Here is a 25,083-nt window from a genome sequence, read left to right as displayed (position 1 = left end):
AGAAGCTGATTAAACAGCATGATCATTACACATGTGCATATTGTGCTAGGGACAATACAAGACCACTCTGAAATGTGGAGTTTTGTCACACAACACAACACCCCAGATGTCTCATGCTTTGAGGGAGAGTGCAATCGGCATACTGACTGCAGGAATGTCCACCAGAACTGTTGCAGAAAATGGAATGTTAATTTCTCTACCATAAGCCGCCTCCAGCTTTGTTTTAGAGAATTTGGCAGCACGTCCAACCGTCCTCACAACCGCAGACCACGTGTAACAAAGCCAGCCCAGGAACTCCACATCCGGCTTCTTCACCTGCGGTCTGAGACCAGCCACCCGGGCAGCTGATGAAAATGTGGATTTGCAAAACCAAAGAATTTCGGCAGAAACTGTCAGAAACCGTCTCAGGGAAGCTCATCTGCGTGCTCGCCGTCCTCAGCAGGATCTTGACCTGACTTCAGTCGTAACAGACTTCAGTAGACAAATGCTCACCTTTGATGGCCACTGGTACGCTGGAGAATTGTCTTCTTCACGGATTAATCCAGGTTTCAACTGTACACTCTTAGAAAAAAGGGTTCCAAAAGGGTTCCACCTGGAACCAAAACTAGTTATTCAAAGGGTTCTCCTATGGGAACAACAAAGAACCCTTTCAGATTCTAGGTAGCACCTTTTTTTCTAAGAGTGTACCGGGCAGATGGCAGACGTCATGGCGTCATGTGGGCGAGCGGTTTGCTGATGTCAACATTGTGAACAGAGTGCCCCATGGTGGCGTTGGGGTTATGATATAGGCAGGCATAAGCTACGAACAACGAACACAATTGCATTTTATCAATGGCCATTTGAATGCACACAGCTACCGTGATGAGATCCTGAGGCCCATTGTTGTGCCATTCATCCTCCGCCAACACCTCATGATAWTACACGGCCCCATCTCGCAAGGATCTGTACACAATTCCTGGAAGCTGAAAATGTCCCAGTTCTTCCATGGCCTGCGTACACCAGACTTGTCACCCATTGAGCATGTTTGGGATGCTCTGGATCGAAGTGTACAACAGCATGTTCCAGTTCCCGCCAATATCCAGCATCTTTGAAGAGGAGTGGGACAACAGCCTGATCAACTCAATGTGAAGGAGATGTGTCTTGATCTGCATGAAGCAAATGGTGGTCACACCAGATACTGACTGGTTTTCTGATCCACGCCCCAACCTATTTTTTAAAAGGTATTTGTGACCAACAGATACTTAACTGTATTCCCAATCATGTGAAATCCATAGATTAGAGCCAAATGAATTTATTTCAATTGACTGATTTCTGTACATGAACTGTAACTCAGTAAAATCTTTAAGATTGTTGCATTTATGTTGCATTTATATTTTCGTTCAGTGTAGAACCTCTTTGTAGGGTTCTTTGAACAGAGGCCCAGGTGTTCTTCTTCAAAATTGTTTCCATATAGAACCCTTGGGTTCCATATAGGGTTCTATATGGAACAAATTTCAGTTCTATATAGAGCCTTAAGGGGTGCCATATATGAAGCATCCAGATGCTGTTATTCTAAGAGTGTAGACTCATTCCATTGCTTATCAAAATGTTGGTATCTGTTTCGTAAATCCTGAGTCAGTATGTTTTAGAATTCAACCCAAATTACGCAAAACATATTGGCCTTGCATATTATATCAGCCTCGATCCCAGCTCTTACAGTTGGGTTTTATTATTTATTTTTTTATTTTTTTATTTATCCGTTATTTTACCAGGTAAGTTGACTGAGAACACGTTCTCATTTGCAGCAACGACCTGGGGAATAGTTACAGGGGAGAGGAGGGGGATGAATGGGTTTTATTATGATTCCAAAGAGAGATAAAGTAGCCTATACCCGATGAAATTAAACGAGTTATTTCTCTTTCTGCCTCGTAAGTTCTGGCATCGATGTTTATTTACAATGGAGGCTCCCCCATAATACGCATAATGAGACGCAAAGGCAGACACAATAGTGCGCACAATGGGGTGCTGTGCTCTCCATTTCGCAGGAGATGGGCTTTTTGATTGSGTTGTGTGCGCCCTGAAAAACACAGTCGGGGATAAAAGTAGTCTACAAACCAAGGTTTTATTTAGACTGTTCTCAATCGGCCAATAAGAATTTTTGACCCGCTGCGTTGTCTTCCTGACTTTCGCTGAGCCATATTTCAAAGTGACTATAGGGCCTACCCCTTTGAAGAAAGTGAATAGTATATACCTCTCCCTCCCTCCCTCCCTCCCTCCATCTCTCTCTCTCTCTATCGCCCGCCCGCATACCCTCCCTCCCTCTGTAAAAAGTGACTACCCCTTTGAAGAAAGTTAATAGTATATACCTCTCCCTCCATCTCTGTATCGCCCGCCCGCCCGCTCTCTCTCTCTATATATATATATCGCCTTCCCTCCCACCCTCCGTTCCAGGCCCTCCGTGTTATTGGGCGGAGAGAAAGCGAATGAAAAAGAAACAATGCAGTGCATGAAACGTAATATTAATCTCCCCGTTCTTTATACAGACAAAGCGCAAGGCATGGTGCACGTCTTTAAATGGTTATTGAGTGTTCACACAGCTGCGCAGTTCTCCCTTGTGTGCCAAAACAGCTTGGTAAATGGTCAGACTTGGTCTTTGAATAGAACCTCAGAAGAAGTCTCTGTTTGCTCAGTGCAGACAATCAGATATATTTGCAAATCTGATTCAAGTGTGTCTACATAATAATCAAATCATATAGCATATTATTTGTGAGTATGCCTGTRAGGCATATACCTACTATTTGACAAGGCTGAGAAAATAAATTAAAAACTTTGTCCACATAATAATGCAACAACATCATATAATTTAATATAAATAGAGATATCTTTATTCATAAAAAAAACTGTTTACACAAAATAAATCTGTTAAAATCGCATATGTACACTTTAGGGGGCTACGAAAAACGGAGAGCAAGTGCATACATTGATAAAGGTCTTCATACCACGTAAAACCCTTCAATCTTTCACGGGAGGATGTAAAAGATATTGTGACCAATCGCATGACGCAGACATATGTGCCAATTCAATTGTCCAGTTGTCCAGTCATACTTATCACATCTCATGAGCTCTCACTGTCAGCAAAGTGGCGGTGTTGGTGGTTGCAGAACATTTGTTTTTATCTCAATTAACAAAAATAAGTCTTTATATTTAAAAAATAATAATTTCAATTTCAGACAATGTACACCAACAAAGTTTATTTCAGATGGCGGGTCATCTTCGATACAATCTCCCCATCAGATGCAGTCAGTTGAAGGAGTCTTGCCCTTATCTGAAACTGGTGTCAACAGCAAAGTCCTTGAGCCACAACCGTGTACCTCTTCTGGGCTACTGTGCGGACTGCACCGATGCTGTTTCATTTATTAATGCACTTATTCAAAGTCATCAATAAATAAATAATTCCAAGCGTCACCTTGCAGTCATTCGACGCTTTGTCCATGCGTGAGCGCACACAGTATCTCCCCTGTTGTTCCGAGGGGAACCAAAGGGCCGTTCGTTGTACTCCCTCCTCTCTTGTAGCATAGCAACGGTAACTCCGCTTTACTTTCCTCTTTCTTATTGCTTTCCACCTGCAAACGCTGCCTGGTGAGGGGAGAGAGAGAGTAAGTCGGTGCCAAGAGAGTGTTCACGGGTGCCTCACCTTGCAGAGTGAATCGAATAACTTGACATTATTTTCAACTTCGAGTCACTTCTGTCAGAAGAAACCCCTGCCTATACACAGGTGCCCTGCCTATACACAGGTGCTGTGGGATGGTAACGACAATTAGGCTACCGGTGTCTCAGTATCTGTCGAACCAGGTGGTAAAGTCCAGCAGCTCCTGCTCCTCGGAGCTCAGCGGCTCATAGCTCCCCTCGTCGGAGGAACAGGTGGAGTGGGGTGACTCTGGCTCCGCCGAGTAGCTGTRGGAGATGGTAGGGGAAGGCACCCCGCACTGGAAGGCGGCTGACACAGCATCATGCTCGTCTAGTAGCTGCTGCAGAGCTCGAATATACTCCACGGCGGACCGCAGCGTCTCCACTTTGCTCATCTTCTTGTTGGCTGCCCCGTTGGGCACGTGCTGACGCAGCGTCTGAAAGCCCATGTTGACCTGCTTGACTCGGTTCCTCTCGCGCTCGTTTCGCCGAGCCACGGCAACGGGGAGTTGCTGAGGGATGGAGTAGCCGAGTCCGTTAAAACTGAGCCGCCGCTTGCAGCGCAGGAGCTCCGGGGAGCTGGAGCGCTGTCTTTTCAGCACGGTGGTCTTGCTTTGGTAGCCGGCTGCAGTGGTGTCATTGGGAATTGCGCACTCCTGGGCTGGAGCGTGCAGGGTGATGGTGGTGCGTCTCTCCGTCAGTACAAATGGGCATGCGTTCTGCGCCAGTTGCGTGGTGGTGATGGTGGTAGTCTCCATCTTGGTCGGTGGTGAGACAGGCCTACTGACAGATGGGATTTGCAACAGCGCACCCTCACTGACAGAGAAGAAGATAAGAAAGTATAGACAGAGGTTGACAGTGCACTGCTCTCGTGTCCTTCGCGTGGGGACCGTGTGGCTATAGCTGAAGCGCTGTGGCTTTTTGGTGTCCAAGTCTTTCTTGACCGCGCTTGCTTACTCCACGAGCCGATCTGACCCAAACTTTGGCAGCACTCCTCTTTTCAACACGCGCCCCACACACCCCACCCCTTTGGAGATGCACGCTTCCCCGCGAGGCCCCGCCCCGCTGTGTGATTCTTCTGCTAGCCTACTCCGCGAGCCAGGCGCGTGGCTCCAGGAGCTCAATAAACAATCCCGAGCTTTCACTGCGCAAGGAGCACGCGCTGGGCTCATTTACATTCCAATGTCTCCAACTTGAAAGCCCAGTGGTGGATTCAAACGGCCTGCAACCGGGCAAAAGGAAAGCAAGACAGAGAGAAAGAAAAAAAATAGGAGAGAATGAAAAAAGTGAATGGTTTGGTGCTTTAAATGCCTTTTGAATTTGACAATGTACCCCTGGCACGTCTTCAAATTATCAGTCTCTCCCCTTCCACCCTTCTCCTCGCTCTTTAAAATCTCAAATACCAAGGACGCTTCTCCGGTATCCAGGCTACAGCCATTAAGAAGAAAATAAAAAGGCAAGCGTGTCTCTGTGTAGAATTATAGACCTTGCATAGAAACACGATTCATTTAAGGTAATATGAGTTGTGGGTATGTCTGCCGTGCCCAATGACCGCACAACGAGTGCGCTACAGGTGCACATTGTCTGCATAGAGATTCAAGCATCTACTGCCTGGCAATATTGGCAGCTGACGATCGGTTGGATTCTGTGCCATTCCAACACTCAAATGCAAGCCTCAATTGTCATTCGTAAAACGTATATTCGCAAATATGGATTTGGGTGTTTAGGTTACAAATATGTTATAACTAGGCCTATTCAACGAGGCAGTTATTACGCACATTGGACGTATTAATAAATATACAACTTTAGGTACCACCCTGAACTTTGTGTTTTCGTTTGAGGCGATTTTCCCCTTGGTCAATGTTGGATTGTCGTTTTCAGCACCACATTCGACTGGACAGCACGTTGCAACAACAGTCCTTACGTTATTTATGGTCAAATGGCTGCACAAACCTAATCCTCCACATAATGTGTAAAAAGGACAATAGGCCTTTTGATTATTCCTCATTCCATTTGTTTATAGAATGCAACATTTTGTATGATAACTCGTAACATTCTTTCCGCTCTTACAAAAACGTTAGTGAACTGAGCGATTTTCAACAAATAGTCTCAAATTGAAATCAATGCTCTTCTACGGCTCTCGTTGTGTATTGTAAACTAATATTACATTCAACGAGACATCTCGAATATCTTGTCAAGTCGCGTAAAAATAAACACGTAGTGACCTCTGGCGATGAAAACAAGACATCAAGCCGTACAATCGTTGTATCTTTCCATATCGCTATCGGCCAGTAGAGAGCAGCAGTGCATAAGCTTCAAGATTGGTGCTATGGCTTTTCAAAGGAACCGTATTTCAATAGGCCACTTTCCTATTATGGTATTGATTATTATTTTGTCTCCGAGTTAAAATGATGCACCAACAAGAACACAATAGACTACTACAGCGGGCCATTCTTGATACACACGGGTAACTGTTGAGCATGAAAAACTCAGCAGCGTTGCAGTTCTTGACACAAACAGGTGCGCCTGGCACCTAATACCATACCCCATTCAAAGGCACTAAAATATTTTGTCTTGCCCATTTACACTGAATGGCACACACACACAATCCATGTCCTAATTGTTTCAAGGCGTATTATTTAACCTGTCTCCTCCACTTCATCTACATGGATTGAAGAGGATTTAACAAGTGACATCAATAAGGGATCATAARTTTCACCTGGATTCACCTYGTCAGTCTGTCATGGAAAGAACAAATGTTCTTAATGTTTTGTACACTCAGTGTATACAGCACCTGTCAAAAGTTTGGAACACCTACTCATTCAAGGGTTTTTCTTTATTTGTACTATTTTCTACATTGTAGAATAAAAGTGAAGCCATCAAAACTAACATACCAGTCTATTTAGATAGTGCTGATAATTGCAGACAATTGAGAGAGGATGGAGACAGGGAGAGAGGGACAGAGACAGAAAATCAGAGACAGACTGATATAGAGAGAGGAAGGTATACATATAGACAGAATGGCAGAATGGTGTGGAGGGAGACACAGACAGAAAAATCGAGAGAAATGGTTGTTTCTGATGGTCTCAATCTCCAAAGAGAAGCAGTTTGGATTTCCCCTCAAAACTCCCGGAAATACAGGGGGATCTTTGATACAGAACTCTCTCTCTTACTTGTCTGCTCAACAATACATGCTCTCCTCTCTGTGCTGCAAAATGCTGAATCATTTAGGTATACTGGTAAGAAACTGGTAAGAAAGTTTGGCCACAATCCAGTGTCTAAACTGTCTTACCGGTATGATGCATGTTTCTAGTATGACAAGWGCTAATCACAAAAATGATTTTTTTCAAGAGATTTTCCTAAACATTTCTGAATTAATCCTTTGACCTTGACACACACTTGAGTAAATCTCTACCCACACTTCTCCATTCTCCACCAAAGGCCTGTGCCACACACCAACAGTGTGTGTGTGTGGCCGCGTGCGTGCATGTGTGTGTGAATAGGGATGTGAAAACTGCACTTTAGCATCTGAATGAGGGAGCTACATCCTTCCCCGAGACGGTCCAGGGGCCTACACCCAGCCACAGAGCCACAGGGGCCTGCTCCTACAAAAAGACAAACCACCGATTAGGGCACAACAACTATTTCAATGAGAGGGAAGAGAGAAGTGTTCAGCTGGAGTGGATTTCACTTCCTCATTGTTGAGAKAGACATGGTGGAGCATGTGTAGGTATAAGACTACATTGAGTCCATTTACCACACAGGTAAACCAGAGTGTGATGCCTTGATTAGGCTCACTGAGGCAGTGAAGATAGGTCAGACTATGCTAAATACAGGCTTCCTTGAGACAAATAGAGAGAGTACTAGACTGCCACAGTGGTTGTAGTGATAGTGACTGAAATAGTAATAGACAGTGATATGACTTTTGCTTTTTCATCACTGTGTGGCGGCCTACCATTGCTTCCTACTCATTGCGTGTGGGTGGGAGGACACAGATCTAGGAGAAGGAGGAAATATGATTATTATACATCCTGTGGTTGGTATGTCAGTGTGGTTGTATTAAAAGAGAATGGTTGGGAAAAGGAACTGTTATTCTAGGCCCAGCTGAGGAGACAATATTAGAGGTTCTCCCGTCAAGAAGAGGGCGTACCCACCCCCTCTCACTCAGCTCACTGTCACAGATGTGGGGTTGTAAATAGGAACAATGCGTAATCTTGTATTTACAGTGAAGTTTCATAAGTAACAATCTGTGGTGAGCCACCCTGGATCCTCTCGACCAATAGCACGTCACTCATAGCAGATGTTGTGGGTTATAGTTAGCCCACAAACCCTGGACTCCAACCCAATCCACTACTACTGTCCAGGCAAGTGGCCACATGGCTGAAGTAGAAGGGTGCCTTGTAGAATGAATGAATGAATGTATTAGGTCATGTTTGAATCGAACTCAAAGGGCTGTAGTGAAATGTATGCTTACTTATGACTAAATATATCTGCATTGTATCAACTTTGATATAAAATTAGAACGATTATATGATTTAAAGTCATTAGGCCTACAACATCTGTGGATTGCTGATGCAAGCACTCAAAGTTTCTGATTAAAACCATTCTAGTMGCAGGGTTCTAGGGACCTTTGTCTTCCTCTGTATGCTGGAAATCCCCATAAGATCCCAGGAGGTATTGTTCAATGTGAATGCAATGAAAGGACCTTCAGAATTTACCATATGGACCACAGTTGGCATAGGGATAAAATGTTTGTTTGTTTGTGAATTTCCACTCCTGGAGATAACATGAGACACACTTCCTGCAATTAGAAATATTTAAGCAGTGGCACGTGCTTTAAGTGCATTCTCTCTCACTAATAGCCTAGTATCCATCCACTAGCGTGATAGGGGTGTCGAAAACAAAACTAGCATGTCATTGAATTCCCATATGCATAAAATCCCTTTAGAACCAGTCAAATGGAATGTTACAGTTGTCCCATACAGGTCTACCTCCCCTCCCAGAGGACCTGAGCCCTAGGATCATGCCTCAGGACTACCTGGCCTGATGACTCCTGGGTGTCCCCAGTCTACCTGGTCGTGCTGCTGCTCCAGTTTCAACTGTTCTGCCRGCGGCTAGGGAACCCTGACCTGTTCACCGGACGTACTACTTTGTCCCGAACCTGCTGTTTTGACTCTCTCTCTCTACCGCACCTGCTCTTGACCTCTGAATTCTCAGCTATGAAAAGCCAACTGACATTTGCTCCCGAGGTACTGATCTGTTGCACCCTCTACAACCACTGATTATTATTTGACCCAACTGGTCATCTATGAATGTTTGAACATCTTGAAGAACAATCTGGCCTTAATGGCCATGTACTCTTATAATTTCCACCTGGCACAGCCAGAAGAGGACTGGCCACCCCTCAGAGCCTGGTTCCTCTCTAGGTTTCTTCCTAGGTTCCTGCCTTTCTAGGGAGTTTTTCCTAGCCACCGTGCTTCTACATCTGCATTGTTTGCTGTTTGGGGTTTTAAGCTGGGTTTCTGTATAGCACTTTGTGACATCTGCTGATGTAAAAAGGGCCTTATAAATACATTTGATTGATACAGAAGGATGGGAGTAAAATGCATGATGGGTCATTCAGTCTCCCTTAATCCAGTCTTACTGATGATTATGATGCATTACCATTACATGCTTTCCAAGACCCAATCCCAAATAAATTAATATCTCTATCTAATACCTGAAACAAAAACTCCAGAACAAGGTGCTGTATGACATTTTAACTTCCGCGAGATGCTCTACAGGCTATCAGCCTGCTGTCAAAATAGGAATAAATGCTGATCWCTCTGTATAAGAGTCAGATTGACATCCTAAATGTTTGTTATGATCAGTGGTGATTTTAGCATGAAAATCTTGGTGGTGCAAACTCCCCCCCCAATTATTTTTAGATGCATGTCAGCAAAGCCACTACARAACACAACACTAAACAATACATTAATTGCACTATAACGATGACAAGCGGTGCCCACAAACATTTAGGGCCTACATAAAGCTGTCCTAACAGTAGAGCTTCTTTCCAGCACAATGGAGTGAATCCTTACCACAGCTACACCTGGCTATCAGCGGAGTCTTGTCTGGCAGCCTCGTCTTGTCAGCCTCATTTACTGCCTTTTTAAAAAACATAGCTGATATGGCTGACCATATCTCCATGGCATATTACATAATTTATGCAGCAGCATATAAGATATTTTTGGACTCACCTTGTTGTGCGCGGCGGTCCTTCTTTGGTAAATTTTGTCATCAAATAAAAATATTTACAATTCCGAGTTGGATGATAGTTCAAAACTTATTTTCCTAGTCTGACTTCCCAGTTGCAAAGCTTGCGGTTAGCCAATGCCACTGATTCCTTCCAAACAACTCATTGTTGAATTCGCGATTTCCAACTTGTGTAATGTTTATGTCCAATGGCAGATGAGCGCCGATACGTTTTATCTATATTTTCTCTTCATTATTTCTCTTCATATGACAAGGATTAAAAACAATTTGCCAGTAGACTTGATTCATGATGATGACTGCTAACTAAGATTGGGAAAGTATGATGTTGACATGATCAGTCCAATCAAACTACTGTACATATAACGTGATTTGACGTCATTTCTGTGACCAATGACCTTGAGCCTTCTTGAAAGGGAACTTGTAATATAACTATGGTAGGACCCAAAGGGCTGAAACTTTGGATGTCTACCATTACTAAAGGACTGAAGCTAGGCGATTGCAGAAGGTCCCCATAAGTGACAGATTTCTGAGCCAATCACGGTGCAATGCTCCTATTTTCTGCTGATCCGCCCCACCACCACAGAAAGCACTGAGCTAGGCTGAAACACCTGCATTTTGGAGCTGCCTTACTCAAGAAAACAAAAAAGAGACCGTGGTTGTATGCGGCTTTATTAACTCAATTATATATATATATATATATATACATTGTAATGAAACAGCAGGGAGCAGGTCTCGAACCCTCGACCTTCTAGCCCGAAGTCCGGCGCGCTATCGWCTCTGCCGCAAAAGCATGCTCSTGTGGTAGAGTCGATTTCTACYCTTAAACCCAGGGTCATTACACTACTCCCTCCTTTCAAAGAGCGCGTCCTCGCGCTAGCTTGCGACTCTATGTCTTACAGGAACGCGCTCACCGGCCAAGCACACACACTGTCGTGYATGCAAGGTCCGATCACTTCTGACACCAATGTAATGAAACAGGAGGGAGCAGGTCTCGAACCCTTGACCTTCTAGCCCGAGGTCCAGCGCGAAAAGCATGCTTGTGCGGTAGAGTCGATTTCCGAGCTTATAAACCCAGGGTCATTACAATATATATATATATATATATATATATATATTTTTTTACATTGTTTGCAAACTGATATGAGACACGTATTAATGCCAAAATAACATACAAGCCCCACAAAAAAATAATATTTATATTGTTTTTGGGGGGGGGCCCCAAAAAATGTGGGTCTCCCAAAAAATGTGGGTCTCAGAGCCCCACCTGCCCTGAATGAAGGGTCGCCACTGGTTATGATACAGCCTATTATGTGTTGTATATTAATGACCCTGACACAGTTTGATTGCAGAAAAATTGCCCATTTTGCTTGTTTCGTTATAATTTGTTGACTGAACAAGAAGATGATGCAATCAAGAATGTGCGATCTATCGTCTCAGCATAATTTTCACTTTCAGACCGACGTTTCTCAATGCTCAACACAATTTGTTACACTCAATCAATGAGTTGGATACACATAGGTGCAATAGATTAAGGTACACAACCAACTGTGAGAATACATAATACATTAATCTCGTCATCTCTGTTCAATGGGGAAGTCCAACTATATGACATCACGACGCCTATAAAACGTCCCTGCCCGGCATTGAACTGAAAACAATTAGAACACTRACATAGTAGTACACGTCCACAGTCAAACAGAAATAGCCGACGCGTTTCAGCATTAAAGATGCAAAGGTAAGTAACATTTTTCATATCTGTACGTCAGGTAAACAGAGATCATTTTCTAGTAATCTGCAGATTATAGTAGTTAAATTGATAAATGTAGAATAGAGTTCGATTGATATTTTCAAGAGCTCGGCTATGCTTAGTGAATGTACTGTGCTTTTAGGCTACTGTTAAAAAAAACAATGTTACATATTTCATTGATTGTTGCGAGGTAGTGCAATGGTAGTCTCTCTCTGGAATAAAGACGTGCTCTTTCAATGACACTTCACTCACCAATGTTGCCGATATACTGCCCCTCTTTTTATAAGTATGTAGGCTATTTGCTTTCTCCCTGCATGTTTCAGCTGCAAACCTCAGTTCGGTGACTGGCTGATAGAACAGGTGCGGACCGAGCAATACACCGGTTTGTTCTTTATTGACAACAATAAGTTCAGAGTCCCGTGGAAACACAATTCTAGGAAGGATTGCTCCGAGGACGACCTTAAAATATTCAGGGTAAGGAATATATTGTGGAAGGTGGCCAGAGCTCTGCAGAAATTCCAGGCAATTGAGGCTGTGGCTTGATTGTGAACTGCAGTGCATGAATCATTACATGTTGTATGTATAATGATCTAATAAGTAACTTGTTATGATGACAGTTCAATTCTATGGCACATCAATTATCTGGTTACAGGAATGGGCAGTGGTCAGTGGGAAAATCAATGAGCATCGCAATGACAAGGCWAAGTGGAAGACCAACTTCCGCTCTGCACTGAACAGCCTGTGCAGGCGTTTCAAGATGGTGGAAGACCACTCCAAGGACTCAAACGACCCCCATAAAGTCTACCTGGTCATCAATGAGTGTAAGATCACTYTGGCTTGTGTAACTTAAGTGCCACAAGACTGTTTGCCTGCTGAACTAAAGCCTAGGCATTAGCTCAGGTAGCCAACTGGAGTCTCCTCTTGCCCCAATTGTTTTAAATGCATTTTTTTTTTACTTTTTTTTTTTTTTTTTTTACAGATAACTATGAGAGCCCGCACATAGAAAAAATCACTCTGGAGAACTATGGCATTGACTGTGCTCTCACCCCTACAGAAAACACTCCCCCAGGCATGGAGGTATAGTAACAGTACATCTATATTGAACCAGGAGCTGGTTATTTAACCCTGCCCTGATAGAAACAATGATTCTAGTATWAAAAAAAAAAAAAGACAAACTTGTTAAATCTGAATGTATTTTTCCCCCCTCCAAACAGCATGATATACTGAACTTTAGCAACCTAACCTTGAACCCCCTAYACCTGATCCAACACACAGGTACAGCACCTCCCCACCTGTAGAAAGTAACTCCTTACAATGGGTTGTTAATGACAAACATTTTAAATACAAATTCTGGAAAAAGCTTGATAATGACATATGACACAACTCTTTTTCTTCTCAAGAGAACTCTATACCGGTACACACACACTACCCAGTGCCACCAGTCCTKGTACAGCAGCCATACTACCAAGGTATGCCAGGGCCATACAGCCACAAGTCAAGGAAAAATCCACACATCCAACTTGTTGTGTAAATAGCATTTTACCATGTCTTTTCTGTACTGGAAAATAAAGTGCATTTCACTCATGCAGTACAATGTGACTTATTTGATGACCTTTCCGATCTCCCAACAGTAAATCCGGATGCCCTGCTCAACCTGCCTGCCACCAACTCATCCCTCTGGGACTTGGAGATCACCATCTCCTATAGGGGGAGCGAGATGCGAAAGACCCAGGTGTCAGGCCCCAGGGTTCAGCTCCACTACCAGTGTAATGCTCTCGAGCCCAACACCCAGCCCCTCTGCTTCCCCAGCACATACGGGCTGCCAGACCACAAACAGGTACAGTACAGAAGCCCACCTGGTGCTGCTACCATTCACCTGCACTATCTGTGGTTCTGTGTACATGCCTGTGGTTTTCCAATATGTGTCTTTATTAGGGATGTACGATATATATCGGTGAACATATCAGAATCAGACGCTATTAGCTAAAAATGCCAACATCGGTATCGCCCGATGTCTAGTTTAACGGCGACGTGAAAAACCGACCTCAAAGCTGACGTGCATACATATGACGCCACGTACAATTTTGCGCTAAACATGCAACACCGCATTCCTAACCTAGCCCACAATGTCTGCTGTGTGGATCGAGCAGTTAACAAGTCAGGCAGTCATTTAAAAGAGTAAGAACATTTCAGCGAAAACTCAAAGGCAAAATCCATTAACGCCAAGATAATGGATTCATTGCCCTTGACAATCAACCGTTCTGTCGCGGGTGATGTTGGCTTTCGCGACTGGCTGAGAACCGGTACACACTAACGTTACCAAGTGTGCTAATGTTCAGATGTTGCCCTAACGGAGTTCCACAGTAATAGCTTCACGACATACTATGGAACACAGTTTGAGTCTGTGTGTACAAAAAAATACATGTCAAATAACATTGTTCTATTATAGAATGTTGTGTGTTCTGAATTTGCACGTGTAAGCCAAGTACCACTATCAGTAGCACTGTCAAAGCTGTACAAAAAAAAAGTCTGCAAACACCGGCCACGAGCTGTATTTACAATACTGCATTATTTGTTTGACTGCAACTTCTGGGCTAGCTAGCTTTAGCTTGGTACCTAGCTAACACCAATATGACCAGTAGAAACTGCAGTCCATTTTCACTATTCTTAGAAATGATTTAGGAATCCTTGAGTAACTATTGTTCACCTATTGAACTTCAGTTCATGAAAATAAATGGCTAGCCAGCTACTTAACCCTGTTGCCCAAAGCTAACGTTATAAGCAGCCAGCTAGCTTCATCTGGCTAGTGACGCTCGACCTGACCGGGTTGTGTTGTGAAGCTAGCCACAATAAGGATTAGGCACAATAGTGGAATTTGCAGTATGCCTTCAAAATAAAAGTACCTAGTTGAAAGTGATGCAGAAGGTTACAATTGGTGGAATGATGCTATATTTGGACTAGATAATGTTAAAAAAAGGTTGGAATGTGAAGCAATAAAATGGGGTGTCAGTCTACTCTGTGACACCCACAGAACACAACTTTGAAGAGTTAATGCAAATATTAGCATTGTAGCTCTTATCACGTGACTGTGAAATCACCTCCCCAGTCAGCCTATGGTGTGTATTGACATTCATATTGCACTGTACAGCTTTACCTAAGGATTGGGGATCAATGAAATGGTAACAGTCAACTCTGAGTACGATGTTGGGAATTGAGTAATCAGACACCAAAACATCCACGCGGTACATACTACCTCAATTGGCCCGACCAACCAGTGCTCCRGCACATTGGCTAACCGGGCTATCTGCATTGTGTCCCACCACCCYCCAACCCCTCTTTTTACGCTACTGCTACTCTGTTCATCATATATGCATAGTCACTTTAACCATACCTACATGTACATACTGCCTGACTAACCGGTGTCTGTATATAGCCTTGCTACTCTTATTTTCAAATGTCTTTTTACTGTTTTATTTCTTTACTTACCCACACACACACCTTTTTCGCACTATTGGTTGGAGCCTGTAAGTAACATTTCACTGTAAGGTCTACACCTGTTGTATTCGGCGCACGTGACAAATAAACTGATTTGATTCAGTATTGTTTTTCCTCTGGAATATTGTTCAATACACACAGGTTGACAAATGTGGCTTAATTCAGTTTCAGAGTCCTGCAATAAGAGCTATGATAATGTTCTCTGGGTGTCACTGAGTAGACTGATAGCCCATGTCATTGATCCACAATCCATAGGTAAGACTTTTTTTCACTGTACAGCATGCCTCCAATGCAATTCTAAAGTGTATTACGTCCAGTGTGATTTCAACAGATTTGTCAAATTAACAACATTCCAACCTTGTTTAGCATGATCTATTCCATTATGGCATAAATCTACAATTTGCATCACTGTCAATGACAGCCTTCAAAATAAATGTAACGGAAAAGTCCACATTTTACTTAACCAGGTAGGCCAGTTGAGAACAAGTTCACATTTACAACTGCGACCTGGCCAAGATAAAGCAAAGCASTGCGACAAAAACAACAGTTACAAATGGGATAAACAAATGTACAGTCAAMAACACAATAGAAAAAGCTGTATACAGTGTGTGCAAATGAGGTAAGGCAATAAATAGGCCAATAGTGGTGAAGTAATTACAATTGAGCAATTTAAACTGGTGTGATATGTGCAGATAAGGATGTGCAAGTAGAAATACTGGTGTGCAAAAGAGCAGAAAAACAAATATGGGGATGAGGTAGGTGGTTCGATGGGCTATTTACAGATGGGCTGTGTGCAGCGATCGGTAAGCTGCTCTGACAGTTGACGCTTAAACTTCAGTGAGGGAGATGTGTCTCCAACTTCAGTGATCTTTGCAATTCGTTACAGTCATTGGCAGCAGAGAACTGGAAGGAAAGGAGGTGTTGGCTTTGGGGATGGACCAGTGAAATATACCTGCTGGAGCACATGCTACGGGTGGGTGTTGCTATGGTGACCAGTGAGAAGACAGAGCATTACCTAGCAAAGACTTTTAGATGACCTGGAGCCAGTGGGTTTGGCGACAAATATGTAGTGAGGGCCAGCCAARGAGKGCATACAGGTCGCAGTGGTGGGTAGTATATGGGGCTTTGGTGACAAAACGGATGGCACTGTGATAGACTGCATCCAATTTGCTGAGTAGAGTGTTGGAGACTTTTTTTTAAATTACATCGCCGAAGTCAAGGATCGGTAGGATAGTCAGTTTTACGYGGGTATGTTAGGCAGCATGAGTGAAGGAGGCTTTGTTGTGAAATAGGAAGCCGACTCTAGATTTAATTTTGGATTTGGAGATGCTTAATGAGTCTAAGGAGAGTTTACAGTCTGGCCAGACACCTAGAATATGTGGACAACTATAAATACCTAAGTCAGAACCGTCCAGAGTAGTGATGCGGGTGCGYGCAGCGATCGGTTGAAGCGCGTGCATTTCGTTTTACTAGCATTTTAAAAGCAGTTGGAGGCTATGGAAGGAGCGTTGTATGGCGTTGAAGCTCGTTTGTGTCCAAAGAAAGGCCTGATGTATACAGGATAGTGTCGTCTGCGTATAMGTGGATCAGAGAATCACCAGCAGCAAGAGTGACATCATTGAGAGAGCTATATATATCACAAAAGTGAGTACACCCCTCACATCTTTGTAAATATTTGAGTATATCTTTTCATGTGACAACACTGAAGAAATGACACTTTGCTACAATGTAAAGTAGTGAGTGTACAGCTTGTATAACAGTGTAAATMTGCTGTCCCCTCAAAATAACTCAACACACAGCCATTAATGTCTAAACCGCTGGCAACAAAAGTGAGTACACCTCTAAGTGAAAATGTCCAAATTGGGCCCAATTAGCCACTTTCCCTCCCCGGTGTCATGTGACTCGTTAGTGTTACAAGGTCTCAGGTGTGAATGGGGAGCAGGTGTGTTAAATATGGTGTCATCGCTCTCACACTCCCTCATACTGACTGGTCACTGGAAGTTCAATATGGCACCTCATGGCAAAGAACTCTCTGAGGATCTGAAAAAAAGAATTGTTGCTCTACATAAATATGGCCTGGGCTATAAGAAGATTGCCAAGACCCTGAAACTGAGCTGCAGCACGGTGGCCAAGACCATACAGCGGTTTAACTGGACAGGTTCCACTCAGAACAGGCCTCGCCATGGTCAACCAAAGAAGTTGAGTGCACGTGCTCAGCGTCATATTCAGAGGTTGTCTTTGGGAAATAGACGTATGAGTGCTGCCAGCATTGCTGCAGAGGTTGAAGGGGTGGGGGGTCAGCCTGTCAGTGCTCAGACCATACGCCGTACACTGCAWCAAATTGGTCTGCATGGCTGTCGGCCCAGAAGGAAGCCTCTTCTAAAGATGATGCACAAGAAAGCCTGCAAACAGTTTGCTGAAGACAAGCAGACTAAGGACATGGATTACTGGAACCATGTCCTGTGGTCTGATGAGACCAAGAAACTTATTTGGTTCAGATGGTGTCAAGCGTGTGTGGCGGCAACCAGGTGAGGAGTACAAAGACAAGTGTGTCTTGCCTACAGTCAAGCATGGTGGTGGGAGTGTCATGGTCTGGGGCTGCATGAGTGCTGCCGGCACTGGGGAGCTACAGTTCATTGAGGGAACCATGAATGCCAACATGTACTGTGACATACTGAAGCAGAGCATGATCCCCTCCCTTCGGAGACTGGGCCACAGGGCAGTATTCTAACATAATAACGACCCCAAACACACCTCCAAGACGACCACTGCCTTGCTGAGGGTAAAGGTGATGGACTGGCCAAGCATGTCTCCAGACCTAAACCCTATTGAGCATCTGTGGGGCATCCTCAAACGGAAAGTGGAGGAGTGCAAGGTCTCTAACATCCACCAGCTCCGTGATGTCGTCATGGAGGAGTGGAAAAGGACTCCAGTGGCAACCTGTGAAGCTCTGGTGAACTCCATGCCCAAGAGGGTTAAGGCAGTGCTGGAAAATGATGGTGGCCACACACAATATTGACACTTTGGGCCCAATTTGGACATTTTTACTTAGGGGTGTACTCACTTTTGTTGCCAGCGGTTTAGACATTAATGGCTGTGTAAGTTATTTTAGGGGACGGCACATTTACACTGTTATACAAGCTGTACACTCACTACTTTACATTGTAGCAAAGTGTTATTTCTTCAGTGTTGTCACATGAAAAGATATACTCAAATATTTACAAAAAATGTTGAAGGGGTGTACTCACTTTTGTGATATACTATATATAAATAATATAGTATATATATATATATATATATATACACACAGCGACGAGTCGCCCCGAGTATTGAACCCTTGTGGCACCCCCATAGACTGCCAGAGTTCCGGACAAACAGGCTCCCGATTTGACACACTGAACTCTGTTCTGAGAAGTAGTTGGTGAACCAGGCGAGGCAGTCATTAGAGAAACCAAGGCTGTTGAGTCTGCCGATAAGAATGCGGATGATTGACAGTCGAAAGCCTTTGCCAGGTCGACGAAGATGGCTTGAAAACCAGATTGCATAGCGGAGAAGCTACTGTGGGATTTGAAAATGGTCGGTGATCTGTTAACTTGGCTTTCGGAAGATTTAAAAAGGCAGGGGGCAGGATGGCTATAGGTCTGTAACAGTTTGGGTCTAGAGTGTCTCCCCCTTTGAAGAGGGGATGACACGACGCGTTTCAATCTTTAGGAATCTCAGATGATACAAAAGAGGTTGAACAGACTAGTAATAGGGGGTTGCAACAATGGCGGCGAATAATTTTTAGGAAGAGGGTCCAGATTGTCTAGCCCAGCTGATTTGTATGGATCCAGATTTTGCAGCTCTTTCAGAACATCAGTTGTCTGGATTTGGTGAAGAAGTGGGGGGATGGGGACTTGGGCCAGTTGCTGCGGGGTGTGCAGAGCTGTTGGCCGGGGTTGGAGTAGCCAGGTGGAAAGCATGGCCGGCCGTAGAGAAATGCTTATTGAATTATCGTGGATTCAGGTGGTGAGTGTTTCCTAAGTCTCAGTGCAGTGGGCAGCTGGGAGGAGGTACTCTTATTCTCCATGGACTTTAGTGTCCCAACAACTTTTGGAATTAGTGCGCTGCAGCATGCAATTTCTGTTAGGAAAGCAAAGGCTAGCTTTTCAAACTGACTATGTATTGGTTCCTGACTTCCTGAAAAAGTTGCATATCGCGGAGACTATTCGAAGCTAGTGCAGTACGCCCACAGGGTGTTTTTGTGCTGATCAAGGGCAGTCAGGTCTGGAGTGAACCAAGTGTAACAGTTCACCTTTAGACCGTCCCTCGCCCCGACACGGGCGCGAACCTCTGCACACATCAACAACAGTCACACCACAAAGTATCGTTCCCATCGCTCCACAAAGGCCGCTGCCCTTGCAGAGCAAGAGGAACCACTACTTCAAGGTCTCAAAGCGAGTGACGTAACCGATTGAAACGCTATTAGCGTGCACCACCGCTAACTAGCTAGCCATTTCACATCCGTTACACAAGGACTATCTGTTTTTAGGGGGGGGGGGGTTAATTGAAAGGGGCATGCTTATTTAAGATGGCTAATTTATTGTGGCTAGCTTCACGTAGATGCGTCCGGCCACCATTAATCAAATAAGAACTATAAATTAGGGTTCTTTTAGATGACACTTAGCTAGCTAACTATATAGCTAACTAGCTACTGAAACGATTGTTATTTTGCTATGTTTTTGGGGAAGAACATTGTTTGCATACATGAGCTAGTTTATTTTTATGACCAGCACTGTAGGTGCACGAGACACTTTACCAGCAGCGTAGCATATGAATCGTTGTGACATATGAAATACGAGTGATAGTGTAATAACTACGTAAAAAAATGTTTAAATTATGTGACGTGCAGTCCTGATTGGTCAACAAGTTTGATTAACATTTTTAGGGTATCTGAGGAGTAAATAGAAATGTATTTTGACTTGTTGAAACAAAGTTTAGGGGTAGATTTTCTGATTCCTTTCTCTGCAAATTGAATGAGTGGATTACTCAAATCGATGGCGCCAACTAAACAGACTTTTTGAGATATAATAAAGGATTTTATCTAACAAAACGACGACATGTGATACGCTGGGACCCTTTGTATGACAAATCAGAGGAAGATTTTCAAAAAGTGAATATTTAATTGTTGAATTGTATGAAACCTGTGCCGGTAGAAAAATATTTTGATGTGGGGRGCCGTCCTCAAACAATCGCATGGCATGTTTTCACTGTGATAGCTACTGTAAATCGGACAGAGTAGTTAGATTAACAAGAATTTAAGCGTTCAGCTGATATAAGACACTTATGTACCTAAATGTTTAATATCCATAATTTTTATTGTTTGAATTACGTGCCCTCCAGTTTCACCGGAAGTTGTTCCGAATGCTTAAAAGGCTGCTAAAATGTAAATATCGGTATCAGGTTTTTTGGCAAGGAAAATATAGCTATCGGCCAAAAAAAATGTAATCGGTGCATCACTAATCTTTATATGAAACTGACTGGTTAATTCCCTAGCAATATACATAGCAACAAGACGCACTGGAGACAAGCYAAATTTTATTCCAAGACTAACTTCTTTGTGCCTCAATTATACCAGATTGAATACACCAACTGCATCCTAGGAAGCGTTCAAAGGGGTCTTCTCCTCGAGGTACAAAACACTGGTATCTATGGTTACCGGCAGGACAAGTGCCACGTGTTCTCCAGTACTAGCGACCCCAGAGAGGCACACCCTGAACCCAGGAAGATGCCCCAAAATGAAATGGTACAACTGTTGAGCTTCCAGCAGTACAAAAATGGTAAATATGGCTCACTGTCCGACATTGTGTTATATATATATATATATATCTCACAAACTCAGCAAAAAAAGAAGCGTCCCTTTTTCAGGACCCTGTCTTTCAAAGATAATTTTTAAAAATCCAAATAAATTCACTGATCTTCATTGTAAAGGGTTTAAAACTGTTTCCCATGCTTGTTCAATGAACCATAAACAGTAAATGAACATGCACCGGTGGAACGGTCGTTCAGACACTAACAGCTTACAGACGGTAGGCAATTAAGGTCACAGTTCTGAAAACTTAGGACACTGAAGGTGCCTTTCTACTGACTCTGAAATACACCAAAAGAAAGATGCTCAGGGTCCCTGCTCATCTGRGTGAACATGSCTMAGGCATGCTGCAAGGAGGCATGAGGACTGCAGATGTGGCCAGGGCAATAAATCGCAATGTCCGTACTGTGAGACGCCTAAGACAGCACTACAGAGAGACAGGAATGAGCAGCTGATCGTCCTCAGTGGCAGACCACGTGTAACAAGACCTGCATAGGATCGGTACATCTGAACATCACACCTGCGGGACAAGTACAGGATGGCAACAACAACTGCCCGAGTTACACCAGGAACGCACAATCCTCATCAGTGCTCAGACTGTCCGCAATAGGCTGAGAGAGGCTGGATGAGGGCTTGTAGGCCTGTTGTAAGGCAGGTCCTCACCAGACATCACCGGCAACGTCACCTACGGGCACAAACCCACTGTCGCTGGACCAGACAGGACTGGCAAAAAGTGCTCTTCAATGACGAGTCACGGTTTTGTCTCACGAGGTGATGGTCGGATTCGCGTTTATCGTCAAAGGAATGAGATTTACACCGAGGCCTGTACTCTGGCGCGGGATCGATTTGGAGATGGAGGGTCCATCAGGGTCTGGGGCGGTGTGTCAACAGGCACTCATCGGACTGCCTGCTATGACAAGCTCAATCTCAACGCTGTGCGTTACAGGGAAGACATCCTTTTCACTCACGTGGTACCCTTCCTGCAGGCTCATCCTGATATGACCCTCCAGCATGACAATGCCACCAGCCATACTGATTGTTCTGTGTGTGATTTTCTGCAAGACAGGAATGTCAGTGTTCTGCCATGGCCAGCGAAGAGCCCGGATCTCAATTCCATTGAGCACATCTGGGACCTGTTGGATCGGGGGGGTGAGGGCTAGGGCCCCCCTCCCCTCCCAGAAATATCTGGGAACTTGCAGGAGCCTTGGTGGAAGAGTGGGGTAACATCTCAAAGAACTGGCAAATCTGATGCAGTCCATGAGGAGATTCACTGCAGTACTTAATGCGCTGTCTTAAGCGTCTCACAGTACGGACATTGCAATTTATTGCCCTGGTCACATCTGCAGTCCTCCTTGCAGCATGCCTCCTTGCAGCATGCCTCCTTGCAGCATGCCTCCTTGCAGCATGCCTAAGGCATGTTCACGCAGATGAGCAGGGACACTGAGCATCTTTCTTTTGGTGTTTTTCAGAGTCTGAGGAAAGGCCTCTTCAGTGTCCTAAGTTTTCAGAACTGACTTAATTGCCTACTATCTGTAAGCTGTTAGTGTCTTCACGACTGTTCCACAGGTGCATGTTCATTAATTGTTTATGGTTCATTGAACAAGCATGGGAAACAGTGTTTAAACCCTTTACAATGAAGATCTGTGAAGTTATTTGGATTTTTACAAATTCTTTGAAAGACCGGGTCCTGAAAGGAACTTTTGCAGTTTATGTACACATTTCTCTGTCTGTCAGCGCTTTGACAACCATCAACCTTTTTCAGAGCTGATAGCGTTTAAGGAGAACAAGCGAGGCTCTCCTGACTATACCATCCACATGTGCTTTGGCGAGAAGTTCCCTGACGGAAAACCCCTGGAGAAGAAACTCATTGTRGTCAAGGTAACCCTTTCATGAGCTTTAAATCAGTAAGGCAACAGGCAGAATACTAACATAACCAGACATGGCTCTCCAACTCTACCATCCTGTAGGTTTTTGCTCCAACCCTAATCTTGCACACRTGATTTGAATAATTAGCTGGTTGAAAAGCTGAATCAGCTTAGTTCCAACTGTAGGTTCACATCAACCCCAGGAGGGTCACTCTCCTGGAACCGGGTTGGAYAGCCCTGCCCTAGAACAAACCTATATACAGTGTACTGCATATCCTATTTTTTAAATGTCTTCTCTCCACCTCTATCTCATTCCCTCTCTCCTATTCCCCTTCTCTTCCAGGTGGTTCCCCTGATCTGTCGTTACTTCCACGAGGTGGCCCAGGAGGAGGGGGCGTCGTCCCTTCAGAATGACAACATCAGCCTGCAGATCTCCCACCACAACAGCCTGATGGAGCTCATCAATGCCACCTGGCCCGACGGCCCACAGCACGCCATGGGGCAGTACTTCTAGACCACCAATTGTACCACATCACCAGCCCCTATCTAGAACCGGTACCGCACTACTGTATCACTTAATTTAATCTTCCAACWGGAAAGAAATGCTTAGCAAGTGGATATAATGCAACTGTGTACGACTCAAACTTGTAGATCTTTGAAAGTCAGACAAATGTTGGTGTTAGATCAGGGCTCTCCAACATTGTTCCTGGAGAGCTACAGTCCTATAGGTTTTCACTCAACCCTAATCTAGCGCACCAGACTTGAATAATTAGCTGGTTGATAAGCCGACTCAGGTTAGTTACAACTGGGGTTGGAGCGAAAACCTACAGGATGGTAGCTCTCCAGGAACAGGGTTGGAGAGCCCTGGGTTAGGTTATTCTGATCTGTATCATTTCTGTCAGTGTCATGCAGTAGTATAGGCCGTACTTCTCTTGACAGGTTAACAGAATGTGATGTTTATATATATATATTTTAAATATACATCAAATCACTATCGCTGCGTGTTTTAATGTGTTCATGTATCATTTAGTGGTATTTTCTCTTCTACTGAATTCCCTTCTGGCCCTATGGGCCACACTTTAAACCTGTCTAGGTCGCTCAACCCTTCTGTTCTCTTTTGTATTGAAAAATCTGTTTTATTGTACTGAAAGTGAGCAAACTTCACCCTGGCATTGAAAATCACATTGTATAGTATTGCAAAACAAGATCAATAAACTTTGCCTTGTTTCCTTACTTTGGTTTACATGATTTTACCCAGTGATTTATGAAATGTTTACTTTAGTAATGTATGTCATCCCTCCTAGCTAGCGGCATCAAACACCTTATGTTTCTATCAATCAAATATATTTTAAAGTAATTTTTACTTTAGCAGTTGTCTAAGTGCTACCCAGTCTAAAACCCCAAAGGGCAAGCAATGCAGCTAGGAAAAACTCCCTAGAAAGGCAGAAACCTAGAGGAACTAGGCTCTGAGTGGTGGCCAAACCTCTTCTGCCTTTGCCGTCAGGAGATTCAGGCTACATGGCCAGATCTTCAAGACTTCTTAAAATGTTCAAAGACCAACTGGGTCAAATAATAACCAGCGGTTATATAGAGTGCAGCTGTTTAACACTTAAGGAGTAAGTATTTGTATTTAAAAAAAAAAAAAAATCCATTACCAAGCATTGAGGTTGAGAAAGCAGGTCCAAGAGGGAAAAAAAAAAAAAAAAAAATCCATTACCAAGCATTGAGGTTGAGAAAGCAGGTCCAAGAGGGTCAACAGCAAGTCCCAGACAGAGTAACACCAATCAGGGTTCCATAGTAGCAGGCAGAACTGTATATGACAGGGTGGCTTGGGGACAGCCAGGTAGTCCTGAGGCCCCTAGAGCAGTTACTTTGTCTAACACAAARGATATCATGTTCACCAGTGCTGTTGCAAACATGATGCAAGTCAAGTGGGTTCCTTTGGCTAAAAAAACATGCATAAAATGAACCAGTTGCTTTCATCTAGGAATGATTTTCACTGCTAGTAGTACTCATCAGGTTTATGAAGTAAAGTTGTCTTGTCAGTGATCATGCTTAACACTGATAAAAGGGAGGGGGGGGGGGTGTTTGGATAGATACTTAGGCCACTGAGTTTGGTAGGGTTGACTTTGTAGCCTTGAATAAACACTGAAGAGAGCTTTTAAATATATTTGATAATACTTTGAGACTCCTAATACCCTGGGATT

The 25,083-nt window shown here is 43.8% G+C and overlaps 2 protein-coding genes across 2 annotated transcripts; one reads left to right on the top strand and one right to left on the bottom strand.

The window, feature by feature from the left end:
* Positions 1-2,838: 2,838 nt before the first annotated feature.
* On the bottom strand, positions 2,839-4,656 carry LOC111952566 (achaete-scute homolog 1b). Its single transcript, XM_023971384.2, has one exon. The coding sequence runs from the start codon at positions 4,422-4,424 to the stop codon at positions 3,813-3,815; it is 612 nt and encodes a 203-aa protein (XP_023827152.1). The 5' UTR covers positions 4,425-4,656; the 3' UTR covers positions 2,839-3,812.
* A 6,920-nt stretch (positions 4,657-11,576) lies between these two features.
* Positions 11,577-23,922, top strand: LOC111952126 (interferon regulatory factor 7). Its single transcript, XM_023970637.2, has 10 exons — positions 11,577-11,656; positions 11,992-12,142; positions 12,321-12,489; positions 12,648-12,745; positions 12,883-12,943; positions 13,069-13,137; positions 13,300-13,505; positions 20,781-20,982; positions 22,774-22,889; positions 23,220-23,922. Exons 1-10 carry the CDS (start codon positions 11,649-11,651, stop codon positions 23,388-23,390), a joined length of 1,251 nt encoding a protein of 416 aa, XP_023826405.1. The 5' UTR covers positions 11,577-11,648; the 3' UTR covers positions 23,391-23,922.
* Positions 23,923-25,083: the final 1,161 nt, after the last annotated feature.

The sequence above is a fragment of the Salvelinus sp. IW2-2015 genome, linkage group LG26 (assembly GCF_002910315.2).
Source record: "Salvelinus sp. IW2-2015 linkage group LG26, ASM291031v2, whole genome shotgun sequence".
In the NCBI taxonomy this organism is placed as follows: domain Eukaryota; kingdom Metazoa; phylum Chordata; class Actinopteri; order Salmoniformes; family Salmonidae; genus Salvelinus; species Salvelinus sp. IW2-2015.
Note: the sequence above shows the minus strand (reverse complement) of the source record. Positions and strands in the feature narration are given on the sequence as shown.